Here is a 20167-nt window from a genome sequence, read left to right as displayed (position 1 = left end):
ACCTCATCAGGAGCATGCCCGGGCCTTGTAGGGGGGTCATACAGACACCTCATCAGGAGCATGCCCGGGCCTTGTAAGGAGGTCATACAGCCACCTCATCAGGAGCATGCCCGGGCCTTGTAGGGAGGTCACACAGACACCTTATCAGGAGCATGCCCGGGCATTGTAGGGAGGTCATACAGATACCTCATCAGGAGCATGCCCGGGCCTTGTAGGGAGGTCATACAGACACCTCATCAGGAGCATGCCAGGGCCTTGTAGGGAGGTCATACAGCCTTCTCATCAGGAGCATGCCCGGGCCTTGTAGGGAGGTCATACAGCCACCTCATCAGGAGCATGCCCGGGCCTTGTAGGGAAGTCATACAGCCGCCTCATCAGGAGCATGCCCGGGCCTTGTAGGGAGGTCATACAGCCACCTCATCAGGAGCATGCCCGGGCCTTGTAGGGAGGTCATACAGGCACCTCATCAGGAGCATGCCCGAGCCTTGTAGGGGGGTCATACAGCCACCTCATCAGGAGCATGCCCGGGTCTTGTAGGGAGGTCATACAGACACCTCATCAGGAGCATGCCCGGGCCTTGTAGGGAGGTCATACACCTCATCAGGAGCATGCCCGGGCCTTGTAGGGAGGTCACACAGACACCTCATCAGGAGCATGCCCGGGCCTTGTAGGGAGGTCACACAGACACCTCATCAGGAGCATGCCCGGGCCTTGTAGGGAGGTCACACAGACACCTCATCAGGAGCATGCCCGGGCCTTGTAGGGAGGTCATACAGACACCTCATCAGGAGCATGCCCGGGCCTAGTAGGGAGGTCATACAGCCACCTCATCAGGAGCATGCCCGGGCCTTGTAGGGAGGTCATACAGCCACCTCATCAGGAGCATGCCCGGGCCTTGTAGGGAGGTCATACAGACACCTCATCAGGAGCATGCCCGGGCCTTGTAGGGAGGTCATACAGCCACCTCATCAGGAGCTCCCGGGCCTTGTAGGGAGGTCATACAGCCACCTCATCAGGAGCATGCCCGGGCCTTGTAGGGAGGTCATACACCTCATCAGGAGCATGCCCGGGCCTTGTAGGGAGGTCATACAGCCACCTCATCAGGAGCATACCCGGGCCTTGTAAAGAGGTCATACAGACACCTCATCAGGAGCATGCCCGGGCCTTGTAGGGAGGTCATACAGGCACGTAGAGGCCACACACAATACTCTGCCTCATTGTGACTTGTTTTAAGGACATTACATCAAAGTTGGATCAGCCTGGAGTGTGCTTTTCGACTTAAATTCTGTGTGTGACTCCAAATCCAGGCCGCCATTGGGTAATACATGGGATTTCCACTGATGGGTTTAATTTTGTTGTCAGCATATCCAGCTTTGTACAGAACAAAGTATGACTGAGAAGATTTCATTCATTCAGATCTAGGATGTGTTATATGAGTGTTCCCTTTATTTTGTTTGAGCAGTGTAAATATACACATATCTGTGCAGTCAGTTTCCCTTTATCTTGTTTACACAGGAAGATGTGCAGTCAATAAAAATGCATTTTAAAGCAGGTTCCAAACAGACAATCAGAAGATAATCTGGCGTTTGCTGTCACTGTTACACGGGCCGATTATTGGCCACAGAAGAGTTTCTAGCGTCGCTCGTGAAAAGACCTTCACAGAGCAAAAGCAACGGCCGATCAATGAATATATTTAAAGCGGCACATTCCCATTGATCAGCTGATGAATTAGTCTTTATGCAATGTTTATTATAAGGCTACTCAATCGCTTATATAGATTATATCCCATGGGTCTCCAAACTGCGGCCCTCCAGCTGTTGCAAAACTACATGTCCCATCATGCCTAGACAGCCAAATCCAAAGCTTTAGTTGTCCAGGCATGATGGGAGTTGTAGTTTCGCAACAGCTGGAGGGCCGCAGTTTGGAGACCCATGTTATATCCATTTATATAAACTGTATGAACCGTCATATGGTGTCCACAGGTGTCTATACCCAACTATAGGACGTGGTATAAATCACGAGCTATGAACAAAGATGATTTTCGCTTTGTATGACTGCGGAGCCACTTGACATCTGTCCTCCAACATCCCTCCGATGCTCCTAGACCGATAGACAGGACGCCAGATGCCGCTCTCTTGCCCGCTCCTCATCAGGTGTCAGTTATTGGGCCTGCATCCATGATTTGAGAGTGATTGAATGCCTTTTAATAAAAGTGTTTCGTATTCATTCCCCCGAAGCGGAGAGCGCCTCTATTTATTTAATCGAGAGTCTAGCTTAGCAATCCAAAGAAAGGAAAGCAATTTAGTTCAGTAAAAGTAACAATGGGCGATGGCGGAAGGGACGGGATTTGGCGTGAAGGCCTCTTTTTCTTAATGCTCACTAATGTTCCGCTCTTTTCTTTGATGTGTCTCGCTCTTTCTATTAAAACGTATTAACATATTGAGTGGAAAACATAAAAACAGTCATTTAAATATGTATGAGCGTGCATCTGATGTGCTCCATTCAATTACGCTCCATACTGGACTTACTTGCACTCGGGCTCCTCGCACCAGTCTTTGTCGCGGTGTTCCTGCTCGTTCCAGGCGACAATCTTCAGCTCGCCGGCTTCAAAGCTATGAAGGAAATGTAAACAAAGATAAGGAACACAATGAATGTACGAAAATGGAGGAAGCAAAAGATGGAAGTAATGCCGAGAGATGTCATTCTCCAGATTGGGAAAAGGATCCAATACTTTCTGCTTATCGAGAAGGATCGTTGGGAAACATAATAAGAATATTACTAACGCTTTGCTTCAATCCCATCATCTCTGCCTGCAATCGGTGAACGGAGCGGACGAGAATCATAAGAAGATGGGAACGCAGCGAGATCTGAGATTATGGTACAAGCTGGGCACCATATTAATAGAACCAGGTGCTCTGTTCATCGGCTGCCACCCAAGATTTGGAAAATGGTGACAAAGCCTTCCTGTAGGGTGTAATTTGCACGATAGAGAGCATATAAGAACGTATATAAGAAAATTGCAGGACATTTAGTCAGACAAATAAATGCACTTGGATGTCTTCTCCTAGAACATGTCCAAATCTTTCTGATCAATGGACTACCTACTGGGGGGGATTGCCTACGTGGGCAGCCTTACTGCAGCAGGGTTTACCTACATAGGGAATACTTACTGGAGAGCTAACTACCCAAGGGACTATCTACAGGGTAGATGTCTACATGTGGAATATTATCTATTGGATAAGCCAACAACTGTGAGGTGGGACTACCTACAGGAGGGATAGCTACATCCACATGGTGGATACAACCTACTGAAGGTATAAATGCACAGAGACGACTAGGTACTATGTGGATGCACCAAGGGGACCTAACTGCTACATAGGGGCACAAAGAGGCCTAATACTATATGGCAGCACAGGGAAGACCTAATTATATGGGGCCACAGGGGGGACTTACTACTGTATGGAGGAGCAAGAGGAACCTAACTACTATGAGTGTATAGAGGGAACCTAACTACTATATGGGACGCACTATATGGGGGCAAACAGGGGCCTGACTACTAAATGGTGGCACACAGGAGGCTGATACTATATGTGCTGATGCAAGGAATACAAAATGTTTTTCAGGCAGATTATACAGAAAAATGTTGCAGCCCAAACGGGAAGGAAAGTGAACTATTCCAAATCAGAAAAGATGACACCTGTGTTTGCGTTTGTACTGTGTGTAGTGCGAGTATATACCACTATCTATCAATACTGTCTGTAGCGCTGGTATCTACCACTATCCACCAATACTGTCTGTAGTGCTTGTATCTACCAATACTGTCTGTAGCGCTTGTATCTACCAATACTGTCTGTAGCGCTTGTATCTACCAATACTGTCTGTAGCGCTGGTATCTACCACTATCCACCAATACTGTCTGTAGTGCTTGTATCCACCAATACTGTCTGTAGTGCTTGTATCCACCAATACTGTCTGTAGTGCTTGTATCCACCAATACTGTCTGTAGTGCTTGTATCTACCAATACTGTCTGTAGTGCTTGTATCTACCAATACTGTCTGTAGTGCTTGTATCTACCAATAATGTCTGTAGTGCTTGTATCTACCAATACTGTCTGTAGTGCTTGTATCTACCAATACTGTCTGTAGTGCTTGTATCTACCAATACTGTCTGTAGTGCTTGTATCTACCAATACTGTCTGTAGTGCTTGTATCTACCAATACTGTCTGTAGTGCTTGTATCTACCAATACTGTCTGTAGTGCTAGTATCTACCAATACTGTCTGTAGTGCTAGTATCCACCAATACTGTCTGTAGTGCTAGTATCCACCAATACTGTCTGTAGTGCTAGTATCTACCAGCATCCACCAATACTGTCTGTAGCGCCAGTATCTGCCACTATCCATCAATACTGTCTGTACTGTTAGTATCTACCAATATTGTCTGTAATACTAGTATCTACCACTATCCACCAATACGGTCTGTAGTGCTAGTATCTACCAATACTGTCTGTAGTGATAGTATCTACCACTATCTACCAATACTGTCTGTAGTGATAGTATCTACCAGCATCCACCAATACTGTCTGTAGCCCTAGTATCTACCACTATCCACCAATACTGTCCGTAGTGCTAGTATCTATTAATACTGTCTGTAGTGCTAGTATCTACCCCTATCCACCAATACTGTCTGTAGCCCTAGTATCTACCACTATCCACCAATACTGTCCGTAATGCTACTATCCACCAATACTATCTGTAGTGCCAGCATCCACAATACTGTCTGTAGTGCTAGTATCCACCAATACTGTTTGTAGTGCTAGTATCTACCACTATCTACCAATACTGTCTGTAGTGCTAGTATCTACCACTATCCACCAATACTGTCTGTAGTGCTAGTATCCACCAATACTGTCTGTAGTGCTAGTATCCACCAATACTGTCTGTAGTGATAGTATCTACCACTATCCACCAATACTGTCCGTAGTGCTAGTATCCACCAATACTGTCTGTAGTGCTAGTATCCACCAATACTGTCTGTAGTGATAGTATCTACCAATACTGTCTGTAGTGATAGTATCTACCAATACTGTCTGTAGTGATAGTATCTACCAATACTGTCTGTAGTGATAGTATCTACCACTATCCACCAATACTGTCTGTAGTGCTAGTATCCACCAATACTGTCTGTAGTGCTAGTATCCACCAATACTGTCTGTAGTGATAGTATCTACCACTATCTACTAATCACACCCTTTATAGCTCCCATCTGATGTTGGAGATGCAATAGGGCCATAGTCTAAGGGCTCTGAAATCCCCCCCGGGAGGTGTAGTTCTTACAAGACCCTTTGTTTTGTCAGAACTTTACTACCTATGGTAGCATCTAGCGCGTACCACTAGGACAGTACAATTTATCGGCCATTACTGATACGAGGGAACCTTGTGTTTACGGCTCTGAGCATTAAATACTCCATTTTCCAGGAGGTAACATTTACAACACAGGTAATGCTCTTTTAAAAGCCACTGGTGTATAGGACCTTTCCCCTTCATTCGTAAAATAATTGTTTTTCACGTATGCGATTAACATTTTCCTCACTTGACTCTGCGGCAGTGTTAAATCTAGCTGCTGACACAGAATTTTACAGTGCGCTGAATGCGAGGGAACATTTCGATAAAGGACTTTCCAAACTAAAACAATCCTGTGACCTTTAAATCACATTACAGTGTTTTATTCCCAGACGCTCTTAACTTTAACGCAGAGCTTATATTCCTGCACATACAGCCCTTTCATGCGTCATTCATCATACATTGCTTCCCTATGTACAAATCAATAACACACACAGGCGGTAAGAACCGGGGATCGTGCAACTATGTCCATGAAACGGTATATAAAGGGATAGTTCACGCTCAGGACATTATAGGAGATAAAAAGTTATGCAATTTTCAAACTTACTTTATGCATCAATTCCTTAAAGGGAACCCATCACCATAAAAATGCTTCCTAATCTATCGCCATTATGCTATGGAGTAAAAGGAGCTCAGCGGATTGATATACAGATCTTTACAGGAAAAGAGTCAATATAACTTGTAATTTATTAATTGCAATTGAGTGACCCCGCCCACTGGACTCCTAAACAGTGAATGATCAGGGATTATAATCAAGTTATATTAAATCTTTTTACACAAAGATATATATCAATCTGCTCAGCTCTTCCTGCTCTATAACATGATAGGGACAGATTACATACCATTGTTTTGGTGACAGGTTCCCTTTAAGTGGATTTTCATGCAGATTCACAATATACATAAATAATACGTCATTCTCTTTGCCTGACATTATCTGTCAGAGTGAGGACTGCCCTATACACATTAGATCAGTGGTATCAAACTTAAAGAGTTACTGAAACTTTTGACAGGTCATCAGACAAAATTACTGATTCCACCGGTCTCGCTCCTCCTCACTGACACCCTCTGAGATCCCAAGATACATCTGGGGGCAGCGCACTCCACAGTGCTCCATAGAGTGTAATAAACCAATGGGTTGGATTTAATTAACAATCTTGCACTACCCCAATTTAACCTCTGGATCATTGCGATCAGTAGCTTTTCACATGTCTGAGCATGTAGAAACATTACTACAAATTGCATTAACACTTTAAAGTGCTCCAGCTGTTGCAAAACTACAATTGACATCACACCTGGAGAGCCAGGTGTGTGCTCAGAGTGCCCTGAAATAATTACTGATGGTAGGAACTCACGTTTTGCCTATAGCTCCAAACCAAAAAGAAACAAGCTAAATACCATAATAGCGCACACTTCCAAGTAAAATATATAATCAAATTTTATTAGTACATGATAGTACATGATATTAGTACATGATTCTTTGGGTTCGGCAACATTCTCCGAACCGAAATGCTTGACATTTGACTCCCGGCGGCTGGAGGAGTTGGATGGCTCCCTATGGAGTCCTGGAAAACATGGATAAAGCCATAGGCCTAGAGTGGCAACCGACTTCTCCAGGCAGGGGAATCAAATGAGAGACATTTAGGTACGGAGAACGTTGCTAAACCCCAAACAGTAAGGGTACTATTACACAGAACGATAATCGCTCGGTGTAATAAATACAACGATCAGCCGATGACAACGATCATCGGCTGATCGTTGATATACTTTTGAACCTATAATTGACGAGTGCCGAGTGTGCATCGCTGCGTGTAATAGCGGTATGCGGCCAGCGGCTGACGATATACATTAGCTGTCCAGGTTGCAGGGCTCCTCTTGCGGTCTTCTTCTCTCCGGGTCCGGCACGCTCCAGCTTCAGAGCGGCCTGTCTGAGCTGACAGGCCGCTCAGCTAATCACTGGGCGGGACCACCGCGGGCAGTGATTGGCTGAGCGGCCTGTCAGCTGAGACAGGCCGCTCTAAAGCTGGAGTGCACGGGACCCGGGGAGAAGACCGCAAGAGGAGCCCTGCAGCCTGGACAGCTAATGTTTAACGTTAAGCAAGGGCTGCTAGGACATCGGTAACAATGTCCATGCAGCCCTTGTTAAAAGATAAATGGGCAGTGTAATAGGCTCAGTAAACGAGTGCCGATCTAGCAGATCTACAGTTATTATCGGGCCCCCATCAGCCCGTGGAATACTACCCCAAGGCAAGTCCGCTCAACACTAGTGATCAGTCTGCGTTGAGCATCCACAGCACAAAGATAAAGGATCGGTCAGCAGCGACTAGCCTGCTTGTTGATAGTTTCCACATACGTTTTTTTTCCACATACGTTTTTTTTTTTTTTTTTTTTTAACGGGGGGGTGGGGGAAGGGGGCGGGAAACTGAGGTAAAACACCAAAAATGCAGCAGATTACCTAAAACCATTGCTAGGCAAAAATGATGAAGTTTGAGTAAGTATGTGGTCTCATAATAAGACAGCCAGACCTGCAGGTAGCTCAGATCAATTAAAAATAAAAGGCCATTGTGAGGCGTAATCTGCATTTCATGCGCAGCGTGCACCGCACCGGAGGGAGAACAGTTTATCAGATTAATTACTACATACATCTACCCTGCAGGTAATGAATAAACCTGAACGCCGCCGAAAGGAGGAGATAAATGGAGGATGTTGCCGAGGAATCTGATGAATAAACGGTTGAGGCTTCTTTTCTTGTCTTGGTAATATTACTTAAGATTATCATCATCTTCAAGAAAACATGGCTACAGCTTTCCTTCTGCAGCCTTGCCTTCCCGAGATTAAACACCGAGGCGGCACAGAAAGCAGCATCAAGGCCGGCTCCGTGTGCCACCACCGTGGAGATGAATGCCCGTCTGCTTTACATTCTGATTATGGGATCTAATCAGCTTTAGATTTTGGGAGGTTAAGGGGCTTTATCTTGTTAACTCCCTCCAGGGAAGCCGGGGGGTCGGATCTGTTCCCGCACTAACAGCAGGTAGCGTGGCGCAAGCGGAGACGGCGCCGCAGATAATAACATCACACTTAATAAATACATACGGAAAATGGGGAGGAAGCGCGTTTCAAGCTATCCATAGGGCAGATAGTTACTTTAATAATAAGGGCTCCTGTGTCTGGAATAAAGGAAGTGTGTATTTTTAGACAAAAAGGAGGCAAAGTAGGGAACACAGAGGATCCGTCGCTTCATTCAGCTCGGTGTGTAAATTGACACTCTAAGGGCCCTATTCCACAGAGCGATAATCGTACGAAATCGGGCAAATTCACCCGATTAACGCTCCGTATAATTCTGCGTTTACACGGAACGATTGTCGATCGAATTTTTGCAATAAGGATGGCATTTGAGAGATAATCTCTCCGAGTAAACACGGGAAACGATCAAACGACGAGCGAGATCTTTCAACATGTTCTCAAATAGTCGTTCGCTAAAAATTTACAGATTGCTTCGTGTAAACAGTCTGTCAAAGATTTACCCTATGTGAAAGATGGCCTAAAGCGATCTTAAAAACGATCGCAATAACGATTTTTCTTACGAATTTTCTAACCATTTATTCGTCTATGCGCTGATTCTTATAAAAACCAAATCGTTGCTTTAAAATCGTTAAACGATCTTATCACTCCATGTAAACACAGCATAATAGAGACAACGATCAGCCAATAAAACGATCATTGGCTGATCGTTGTTTAGGTATAGACTTAAATAAATCAGGTGCGCGGACGATTGCTGTTGATTGCCCAAACCCCTGATATCTTACCTCTCCCCGCACTCATTCTCTCCTGTGCTCCGCAGCTTCCCGGCGGCAGAAGCGCCTGAGCAGCCTTCAGCTGATAGGCCGTTCAGCCAAATGCAGGCCAGGATTGGGAAGCTGCGGAGCACAGGAGAGAAGACCAGGAGCGGGGAGAGGTAAGTTATCAGGTGTTTGGGCAAGGGCTGCATGGACACTGCTAATGATGTCCATGCGGGCCTTGCCGCCCGATTATAATAGGTCCAGTTAAAGAGCACCGATCTAGCAGATCAGCACTCGTTTACGAAAATTATCGGGCAGTAGTCGGCTCGTGTAATAGGACCCTAAGGCCTTATGAACACATTCAGTGTTTTTTTTTTGCTTTTCTGGACCGTATATTCTTTCCTGCAATCTGCCAGAAAATATGGATTGTGCACCTGTAGTGCATCCGCAATTCGTTTTTTTTTTGTTTTTTTTTGCGGATCTGTTAAATCGGTACTGTACTAGTTTAAATAAAGTTGTTCAGGACAAAAATATATGTAAACCAGTTTGCCTATTGCAGATCTGCTTCTTTGCGGCTCCGGTCCTCAGGGAACAGGCAGGAGGACAGCAGAGAGCATGGAGAGGCGAGTATACACTAATATTATTTTCTATATACTTTAATCAGTGCACCTTTTATTACACGTAGCGATGCACAGTCAGCAGACGATGCCTTCTTTTTTTTTTACATGCTGAAAGACAATGGCTGATCGGCTCCTAGGCTGATCATTGTCTTTATTACCCAGGCCTGACTGTGCAGATAATCGCTCTGTATAATAGGACCCTTGGTCTAGGGCTACAGAGAAGAATTTTCCTTACACATTGTGCTATGGCACCTGACGTAGTCACAATGCAACTTACAACGCAACAGTTGCAAAAAATACATCTTTGATGGATTTTTGGTTGCAGGTTATATGTCGCACGTGATGTTTAGAGATGAGCGAACCAGCCGGATTTCTGGTTTGTATGAATCAGAAATCTCGGCGGCTGACTCCCGCTGCCTGCTCCCTCCGTGCAGCGGGTGGATACATCGTAAGGAACGCCTGGAAAACTGGGATACAGCCATTGTCTGTATCCCAGTTTTCAAGGGTTCCTTACGATGTATCCACCCGCTGCACGGAGGGAGCAGGCAGCAGGAGTCAGCCGCCGAGATTTCTGATTCATACAAACCAGAAATCCGGCTGGTTCGCTCATCTCTAGTGATGTTGCCACCACTAACATCAATGTGAGCGTGACTGTGACTTCTTTGCAAATTTTTTTTTTTTAATAGACCAATCACAAGCTTTATCCCACAAAATATAAGTCCTCATACAGCTACATCAGAAAAGACATCACGCATCACTCATGGTGTGCCTAAATGACTAAAGAACCTACTGGTCCAAGGTGGGTGGCCCGTCCACTAGTATGATAGGACATGGTATATTCAATATGGAATTGCTGCTTATGTGGTTGTTGTTGTTTTTTCTTCATGTCCTGTATTTCTTTTTTTTTTAACATGGTTGTTTTTGTCTTTTGGGATTGGTGGCATGCACCTCCATGTGTCAAATAAAAGAAATTTAAAAAAAATAAAAAAAAATCCTTAAATCTCTAAAAGTAAAAAAGACCATCCCTGAAGGGTTAACATATTGTTATAATAGCTGAAGCTCCATATTTCTGATACAAAGCTCCAAATCCCCTGTAAAGCCATGTTAAATGCAAAAACTCAGGCAGCCTTCTCCCTCAGCTTAGGAGCTATCTGCAGAGTCTCTATACATTACACTCAGTAACAATACAGTGTTAGGTTCCCGAGATCCTCCTAGTGGTGGCTGCAGGCGATCACAGCCCTATGGTTCCAGTCCATGCACAGGATCAGGAATTCTGTATAATAAGAGCAAAGCTCTGACTGCTACGGACACATATTAAGGATCTAAAAAATAGGATTCTCTGCTAAGGCTGTAAACAGATAAACATGACCTCTATATCATCGGCACAGAGGTGTGCAAACTCAGCTATATCTACTAATGATATATACCAGTCAGACATCTCATGAAAATTGGCAGAAGTTTTCAATGAAATACGTTTCGATCTACCTTACAGAAACCTTCATCAGGCAACAGGGTGGGCAGGAATACTGTGCTGGATCGGAGAACAATGCTTTACAATAATTTTGCAACAGTTGGACACAGGTTGCTGGACAACGCTTTACAATGCTACATAGACTGGAAAGCACTGCTTTACTCTGGTTCTGCAACAGCTGCAGGGTCACAGACCAGGAAGCACTGCTTTATGCTAGTTTTGCAGCAGGTAGGGACATTGCTTTGCGCTAGATAAGCTGGACACCCACAGAGTGAGAAGTACTGCATTATGTTATTATTGCAACGCGCCAAAAAAGTGAGGGAACACCACACTAGTTGTGCAAAAGTCACAGGTGGAGGAGCACTGCTTTATGTTAGCATTGCAACTAGTGTTGAGCAAACTTTCTGAACAGTTCAGGTTTGGCAATGTTCTCCAGACCCGAACACTTGGTATTTGACTTGCGCTACCTGGAGGATTCATATGCTGTATCCATGTTTTCCTGGCAGCGCTAGGGTGGCATCCATAGTCTCCACTCACCGGTAGTCAAATGGCAAATGTTCAGGTAGGTCCACACTACGTTTTTGCAATCCGTTTTTGAAAAAAAAAAACGGATGAAAAACGGGTGGGAAAAGAACGAATGCAGTTGTGTGCATCCGTTTTGATCCATTTTTCTATTGGCTTCCATTATACAAAAAAAAAAAAAAAAAGGATCAAAACGCATCCATTTTTTTAAATGTACACAAAAGGTCAGCCACATTTTTGTGTATGTAAAAAAAAAAAAAAAAAAAAAAAATGATGCGTTGATTCATTTTTTTTATAATAGAAGTCAATGAAAAAACTCATCATAACGGATGCACGATACTGCATCTGTTTTTTCCATCCGTTTGTCATCCATTTTTTTGCAAAAACGGATGAAAAAAACGTGGTGAGGACCCAGTGGCCGAACCCGAACAGTTAGGGAAGTTCTCTCAACACTAACTGCAACAGGTCAGTCTGGGGAAACCTGCTTTACGCTCCATTTGCAACAGGTTCACATGCTTGAGTTGAGTACTGCAACCACTAAAATAGTGGGAAAGCATTGTTTAAGGCTAGGTTTGCAAAAGGTCAACGAGAAGGTCAAAGAATGCTTAGTTTTGCAGAAGCTGAAGAGACACAGGTTTATTGGTTACAGAATTAAAATGGATAAAAAGGGGTTTTCTGGGCAAAATGAACTTCTCCTCTATCCACAGGATAAGGTAAAAGATTGTGGGGGGGGGGGGTCTGACCTCAGTTGACTGACCTCTATTCACTCCTATGGAGCTGCTGGAAAGAGCAATGTACTCAGCTTTCTCTGGCGGTTCTATAGGAATGAACAGAGCTGCTGGAAAGAGACGAGTAAACCAGAAGAAGGCTTACTCCTCTCTATCTGGAACATCTATGGGAATGAATAGAGCCACGGGTCATGTGCCGTAACCGCAGCTGTATTCATAACACAGAAGGTGGGACCCCCCTGCAATCTCTTACTTGTCTCCTATCCTGTGCAGAGGGGAAGAGTTCTTTTTCTTGGAATATCCCTTTAACATATTACAAAATGCTAGAGGTACCAATAGAGAGATAAAATATGGAAAGAAAAAAAAGGAATGGATAGTGACCCTTTAATAGCTCTTAGCACAATCATCACTACAAGTGACAACCAAACGGAAGCCCATCAACTTATAACAGCAGGGATCCTCCTCCTGCTATTCCATGTGAACCTTCTGGCTGCCCCACAGCATCTCAGACTGATTCCACCAGATCCGCTCACTTGCCTCTGTTTACTCCGAACATCTCCGAAGGCGACCGAGCTTACCCTGTATTATTTACGTTAATGGAACAATGATCACAGGCCTGCTGACTTCAGCTGATGACACCCAACCAGTATGTGCAGCCACTTATTTTACCTAAATAGCGAGCGTGTGTTTTGTCACAGAACGTCTCTTGTGAATAAAAGGACCTAATAAAAGGGATATTACAAAGTGACCCACAATGCGGCTGAGATGCAACCGGGGCGATAGATCTCGTGCAAATCACCCTTTCAAGATGAAACATCAAAGTCCTCCTCGAGCCTGCCAGATAATGAAGTCTATCTTATTCTACGAGACAAGGAGCAATGCGCTTCTAATCTCATCTGAGAATGTAAAAGCTGGCTTGAAACAACTTCAGGCGAAAGTAGTATGTGTTTTAATTAGAGCGGAGATTCGAGCCATTCTGGAGACTGAGAGATCTATTATTGCCTCAAAGCAGAATCATTACAAGAAAAAAAAATTAAGGATGTGTGTTTGCTTTAGAAGAAAAAAAAAAAAGACATAGGGATGATGGGAAACGGTGCAAAGTCCTCGGGTGGGGGTCTTTTTTCACTTTGTCACTGTTTTTTCACGTCTTCAGAAACGAGAAGAGGAAGTTACACGTCTTCAGAAACAGGGAGAGACAAGTGTGCAGGAAGAGGAAGTTACAAGTCTTCCGGAACGCGAAGAGGAAGATACACGTCTTCAGAAACAGGGAGAGGAAGATACACGTCTTCCTGTTTCTGAAGACGTGTATCTTCCTCTCCCTGTTTCTGGAGAGGAAGATACACGTCTTCAGAAACAGGGAGAGGAAGATACACATCTTCAGAAACAAGAAGAGGAAGATACACGTCTTCAGAAACAGGGAGAGGAAGATACAGGTCTTCAGAAACGGGAAGAGGAAGATACACGTCTTCAGAAACAGGGAGAGGAAGATACACGTTTTCAGAAACAGGGAGAGGAAGTTACAAGTCTTTCGAAACAGCGAGATGAAGATACAAGCCTTCAGAAACAGGAAGAGACAAGTGTGCAGGAAGAGGAAGTTAAACGTCTTCAGAACACATGTGCAGGAAGACGAAGTTACATGTCTTCGAAAACAGGGAGAGTAAATTGCACATCTTCAGAAACAGGAAGAGGAAGTTACACGTCTATAGAAACAGGAAGAGGAAGTTACACTTCTTCAGAAACAGGGAGAGGAAGTTACACTTCTTCAGAAACAGGGAGAGGAAGTTGCACATTTTCAGAAACAGGAAGAGGAAGTTACACGTCTTCAGAAACAGGAAGAGAAAGTTGCACGTCTTGAAAAACAGTAAGAAGTTACACGTCTTCAGAAACAGGAAGAGGAAGATACGAGTCTTCAGAAACAAAGAGAGAAGTGAGCAGGAAGACAAAGTTACACTTTTTTAGAAACAGGAAGAGGAAATTATACGTCTTCAGAAACAGGAAGAGACAAGTGTGCAGGAACACATTTGTAACTTCCTCCTTACTTCAACATCTGGATAACACAGTGGCTGATACTGGGTGTTATGGCTAGTAGCAGGCACTCTGTGGCTAATCCTACAGCATTACTGTTTGAACTAGATGCAATGGAAACTGTTAATGTTGCCCCTGTGAGACTTCTAAATGAAGGACACCAGTGTGGCCACGATTAGGCTGGTATAGTCCCAGAGAAAAAGGAGAAAAAGGCAGATAAGCCTGCCCATTATTCTCATTAAGCTATGCCTATTATTCCAATATACAGCAGTTGCTTTGATTCCGTACAACGCGGCATTGCTGGCCATTTCTGCCGTCCTGTAAGGTACTGCAGCACAGGCCAGTAAATGGAGATTCATTTTAGTCCTTTGGCAGAAGTGCCATTGTGCACGTGGCAGCAAAACCTAGATGGGTTTTACCAACAGGATAAATAGATGTAAACTGATGTAAAATAAAATATATTTCAAATGTACAAGTATTTATTTTTTTTAAAATCTCCTCTTTAAGAGCTATAACCCCACTAATCCCCCATGTGCCTGCTTTGTTTTAATAACCCGTCGTCTTCGGTTACATCCACTCTTTAGAATCCACTAAGGTGGTCGCACATGCTCAGGTCTACTGCAATTTTCTGGTCTGTCCTGGAAACATTGTCAGGTAGTTGTCAATGCACATACAAATCAGGAGGACTGTAGAAAAAATATGTACTTTCAGAAACAGTGCCACACTTGTCCATGGGCAGTGTCTGGTATTGCAGTATCCACCTAAAGGAGGATGAGCTACAATAAGTGACAGAAACCATAGACGAGCGCGTATCAAAGGAGTTAATCAGATTTAGATTTTCGATATTTTCCCTTTAATTCTGTATACGCTACTACATTCAATAATTGTTGGATCAGATCCCAGATTGTGAGTCTAATCACAGGGATTAAGAGATACCTGGTGAACAGCTACGGATTCATACGGGAACCGAACAATAAGGTCGGCACAAAATGGACCAACCAGACAATAATCATGTACTGATCCCTGAGGAGGCCGCTCCTGTCACACTGGCATGGAACTGCAGACAGATCATTGACGTAGTACACAGGACTTCAGGAGATATGGGACTGACACTGTGACTACTGTGTTATTAGAGACATTAGGTTGTACTTAGAGAATTTGTCTCTACAGCTGTTAAGCTATCCAAATAGAGCGCCAGACCCTCAGGTAGGTGTTTTTTTGACAGTATATGGCCGTGCTCCTCATTGCTAACATTGGATTGTCACAGAAAGTCATGTACTCTGCAAGAGCTCAGCCAAACAAGTTCTTTAATAAAAAAAAATATATATATATATATATATATATATATATATATATATATATGTCTTCATATCTGAAGTCCAACTTAAAGTGAACTGGCCTCCTAATTTTTTTTTTTTTTTTTTAGGATTTTAGCCACATACTGAAGTCCTTCCTAGAGGCGGTAAAAAAAAAAAAACAGACTAAATAGTATAATGAAAAAAATATTGGCCGTGCGATTGAAGGCTACATATGGTTAACCGACAGGAATGGATTGGATTGACTTCTTTCATATGGTACGGCTTGGCTACTTAGTCAGGTCTTATTTGGGGGATTAGCCGCACACCCTCATTCCCCCACTGCAAATCCTGTCTGATATTGGGAAATACCTCATTCATGTTCCTAGAAGTTTGTTATTCTATGCGTTACATTGTCTTTTAGTTATATATCGATCAATCCCCCCAGCAAAGGGTATTGTAGTGCTACAAAACTGTAAACCTTGAAAAATCCAAATAAAACTATTTCGAAACCAAACATCAACTGTGTCCTGGCGGATCTGGACCACTGTGTTAAAAGTTCCAGAAATTTCTAGGTACCACCAAAAGATTTCAGCTACTTTGTGGAATACCGCTACCACCTAAACTTAAAGGGGTCGTCACGCCTAAATTATAAAACTATGATTCTGCCGGGGCTGTGGGGAGGACCACCAGCGCTATATAATTATGTATCCTGCTTGTTCTCGGGCCGCCCGCTGACATCATTCTCACAAATTAGGGTGGCGTGCCGTTCCCACAAGAGATGGCCGCTCAGCATAGACACTAGAAGTTGTCAGAATGATGACAGCAACAGAAAGCGGAGGACAGCCGACGGCCTGGAGACCGGCAACTGCGGTGAAGTAGGACATATAAGATTTAAGCACTGTTGTGCCCCTGGCAGAAGCGTGGTTTTGTAATTTAGGCCAGACAACCCCTTTAAGAATCCCTGATCAGAGTTTTAACTTATTGGCACCCAACAATGTTATCTTCTTCTATATCTAAATAAACAAAAAAAATTAAGTTCCTCTTTTACTATCTTTCATCTACATTATAAACACACACACTAAATGGTCTCTTTTTTTGTGTAACCAAAACTTATAACGGATGGGGGGTGGCAAACTTGCAAAAAAGTTTAAGCAGGGGGGGGCCTAAAATATTCCACTGTTTCCAGTTTCTTCGATTAGTCATGTAGAAAAATAGTGAGCAAAGTTTTTGTCCTTGAAAATATTTCCTGTTTAGTTGGAAAAAACAGCATTTAGCCTGGTTGCACATATACTTATAGAGCGCCAACACAGCGCACTCATACCGGGAGCTCCTTGTTATTACTACTCTTAATGAACTCTTCCACTCGACTATTTCCATCCTGTAATTAATTTCCTCGAAAACTGCAATTCCCTTAAATAACATCTTGTAGCCTGGTAAAATTAGGCTGTTATTTTCTCTGGGTTACTACGACTGGGAGGTCAACATGACTTTTAATTAGTCGGTAGTAATTAGCGAAATAAAACAACCGGAAAAAAACTGTTTATAAATCTCTTCCAAGCGCAAAAGCAAAAAAAAAAAAAACAACAACAAATTAGTGGAAAATATCTAAGGAAATGGGAAATGTCTTGAGAGCAAGATGAAGACAGTGAAATATAAAACATGGCACATGTAGAACAAACAAGTATTAAGGTCAATTCGCGAGTGGCAGACATGCTACAGAAGTCTTATTCATCTGAATGGAGCTTGCAGAAATCTATGTGTTTGCTGCCGAAACAACCCCCCATAGATGAATGAGCTAATATTCAGTCTGCCCTATGTGATGGGGGAGAATGGGCTGTAATTCAGCAAAAATTATTGGCAAACATTTACTTGTATTTGCATGTGCACTGCTCCTCACACAAATTAAATCTCCACGAGAAAAAAAAAAAAGGATCAAAACGCATCTTTTTGGTGGGGGCCACTTTTTTGGGCACGCTGAAAAAAAAATAATGTGTTTAGAGCATTTATTTTTCTTTGAATGGAATAAAATGGAAAAACGAAACGGTTGCACACAAAAGCAAAAAAGCAGTGTGAACCCAGCCTGTATCCTAATTGAGAGACGTATTCACAATTCTGCAGATTTCAGAGCTAAAATCTACAAAAACTCCAGGGTGGTTTCAGTATCTGTACAGATATTAGGGCCCTTGCACACTACGAAAATCAAGTCCCCAAATCCGTCCCCGATGACCTATGGCATACATTTAAATCATGGTCTGCAGGGGCTCTATGAGGCGAGCTCGGGAGAGTGAAGACAGTTTGCTATCAGCCACCGGGTCCTCACTGTTAATGTGCTCCTGTCACTGTCCGATTGGGACACCTGCAGTGTGACTGCAGGGGCCCTGATTATTTTAACTGACTGCCAGTGGTACTTTACCTTCCTCCATGCAGTCAGCTCAGCGATCATTACATAGAGTCTGTCTGTGGCAAACTATGTAAAGATCGCCGATAACAATGATCAGTGCCACAGACAGACTATGTAAAGATCCTTGATAACACTGATCAGGGCCACATGCAGGCTCTATGTAAAGATCCCCGATAACACTGATCAGTGCCACAGGCAGGCTCTATGTAAAGATCCCCGATAACACTGATCAGTGCCACAGGCAGGCTCTATGTAAAGATCCCCGATAACACTGATCAGGGCCACAGGCAGGCTCTATGTAAAGATCCCCGATAACACTGATCAGGGCCACAGGCAGGCTCTATGTAAAGATCCCTGATAACAATGATCAGTGCCACAGGCAGGCTCTATGTAAAGATCCCCGATAACAATGATCAGTGCCACAGGCAGGCTCTATGTAAAGATTGCTGATAACACTGATCAGGGCCACAGGCAGGCTATATGTAAAGATCCCCCATGACATTGATCAGCACTATGCTATGGCACAGCCCCTCCGCTCAACAGCAGCGGTGACTTATTTCCCCGAGAATAAAAGGATAGTGGAAATAAAATCTATTGTGCCTTTCCTTCCCTGAAATCTGCCATTTCCTTCCATTCTGACACAGTGCTCTCTGCTGCCCCCTCTGTCCATGTCAGGAACTGTCCCGAGCAGGAGAGGTTTTCTATGGGGATTTGCTACTGTTCTGGACAGTTCCTGACACGGACAGAGGTGGCAGCAGAGAGCACTGTGTCAGACTGGAAATATACCACTTCCTGCAGGATATGTAGTTGCTTATAAGTATGGGTAGACTTGAGATTTTTAAAAAGAAGTCAATTATAAATTTATATAACTTTTTGACACCAGTGGATTTGAATTTTTTTTCCTAGACAACCTCTTTAAACATACTTTTTAAGAATTTTTGGTAACATTTTTTCAAATTTTCCATCTTTCTATCTATATTATAAAATAATCCTGCAGTTTTTATTCTCACCACTGGGGCTAAAACTAAGCTGAGACTTCCTGTTCTGTCTGTGGTGATAAGAGGAGGCTGCTGTAAAGTGATCTGTACAGGGTTGCAGCGTCATGTGTCACCAGTAGATTGAGGAGACAATAGCAGCTCCCTGTGGAATGACCTCTTCATAGGTCACAGAGCGTGCTTAGTAATGTTTCACATTCATCTCAAGGGGACAGACTGTGTCTATTATCATCTATGTCCATGAGCCAGGCTGTAAAGCATGTCACTAAATGCTGTTAAAAACGGCTCAGGCAATATGGCCGCTCCCATAACAATGTACAAAAAGTGAAATAAAAAATTACAGTCAGAAAATAAAGACATTAGAATACAATAATTTTTGTATCTGACTCTAATCAGTAAAAGAAAATCCAGGCGACACATTCCCTTCATAATAGCATACATCCACCATATTATCTCGGCCCAGACACCGAAGCTTCTATAGCACAAGAGGAATCTATTCACCGGGGGAATCTCTCACCGCGCTCGCCTAGCAGCCACTTGTGTGGTTTTATAAAGCATGGCTTGTTCCTTTTACATCTATAACAAAACTCTGATAATACATAAAGAGATGGAGAAGATGAGCCCACAGGTCCTGTACTACCGTCATATCCCTAGGAGCCTGCAAGCCATGAAATGCTAAAGAATCAGCCTTTTGTTTTGTTCCTCATTCCCGTATACAGCTGCGATACCAGAAGTGACTGTGATCACGACTATTCCAGGAGACAATTAATTCTCAATTGTCATGCAAATGCGCTGACTATATTGCCGCCACCATCGCCTTTAACTATCGCCACTTAATAAAGACACATCTGGTTGCTACAGTAACAGAAGACTGGAGCCCCGCGTTGCAGATACACCGGCGGAGGTGACAGCAGGAATATTACGCCTTT

The 20167-nt window shown here is 43.6% G+C and overlaps 1 protein-coding gene across 2 annotated transcripts in view; it reads right to left on the bottom strand.

Annotated features, from left to right (window-relative positions):
* NBAS (NBAS subunit of NRZ tethering complex) overlaps positions 1-20167 on the bottom strand; it is a 445751-nt gene that overhangs the window by 320287 nt on the left and 105297 nt on the right. For both annotated transcript variants that reach the window (XM_069973153.1, XM_069973154.1), the window contains exon 22: positions 2529-2612. In XM_069973153.1, coding sequence (XP_069829254.1) covers positions 2529-2612 — 84 coding nt within the window. The remainder of the gene's footprint in view (positions 1-2528; positions 2613-20167) is intronic.

This window comes from Dendropsophus ebraccatus, chromosome 6, assembly GCF_027789765.1.
Source record: "Dendropsophus ebraccatus isolate aDenEbr1 chromosome 6, aDenEbr1.pat, whole genome shotgun sequence".
NCBI lineage: Eukaryota > Metazoa > Chordata > Amphibia > Anura > Hylidae > Dendropsophus > Dendropsophus ebraccatus.
Note: the sequence above shows the minus strand (reverse complement) of the source record. Positions and strands in the feature narration are given on the sequence as shown.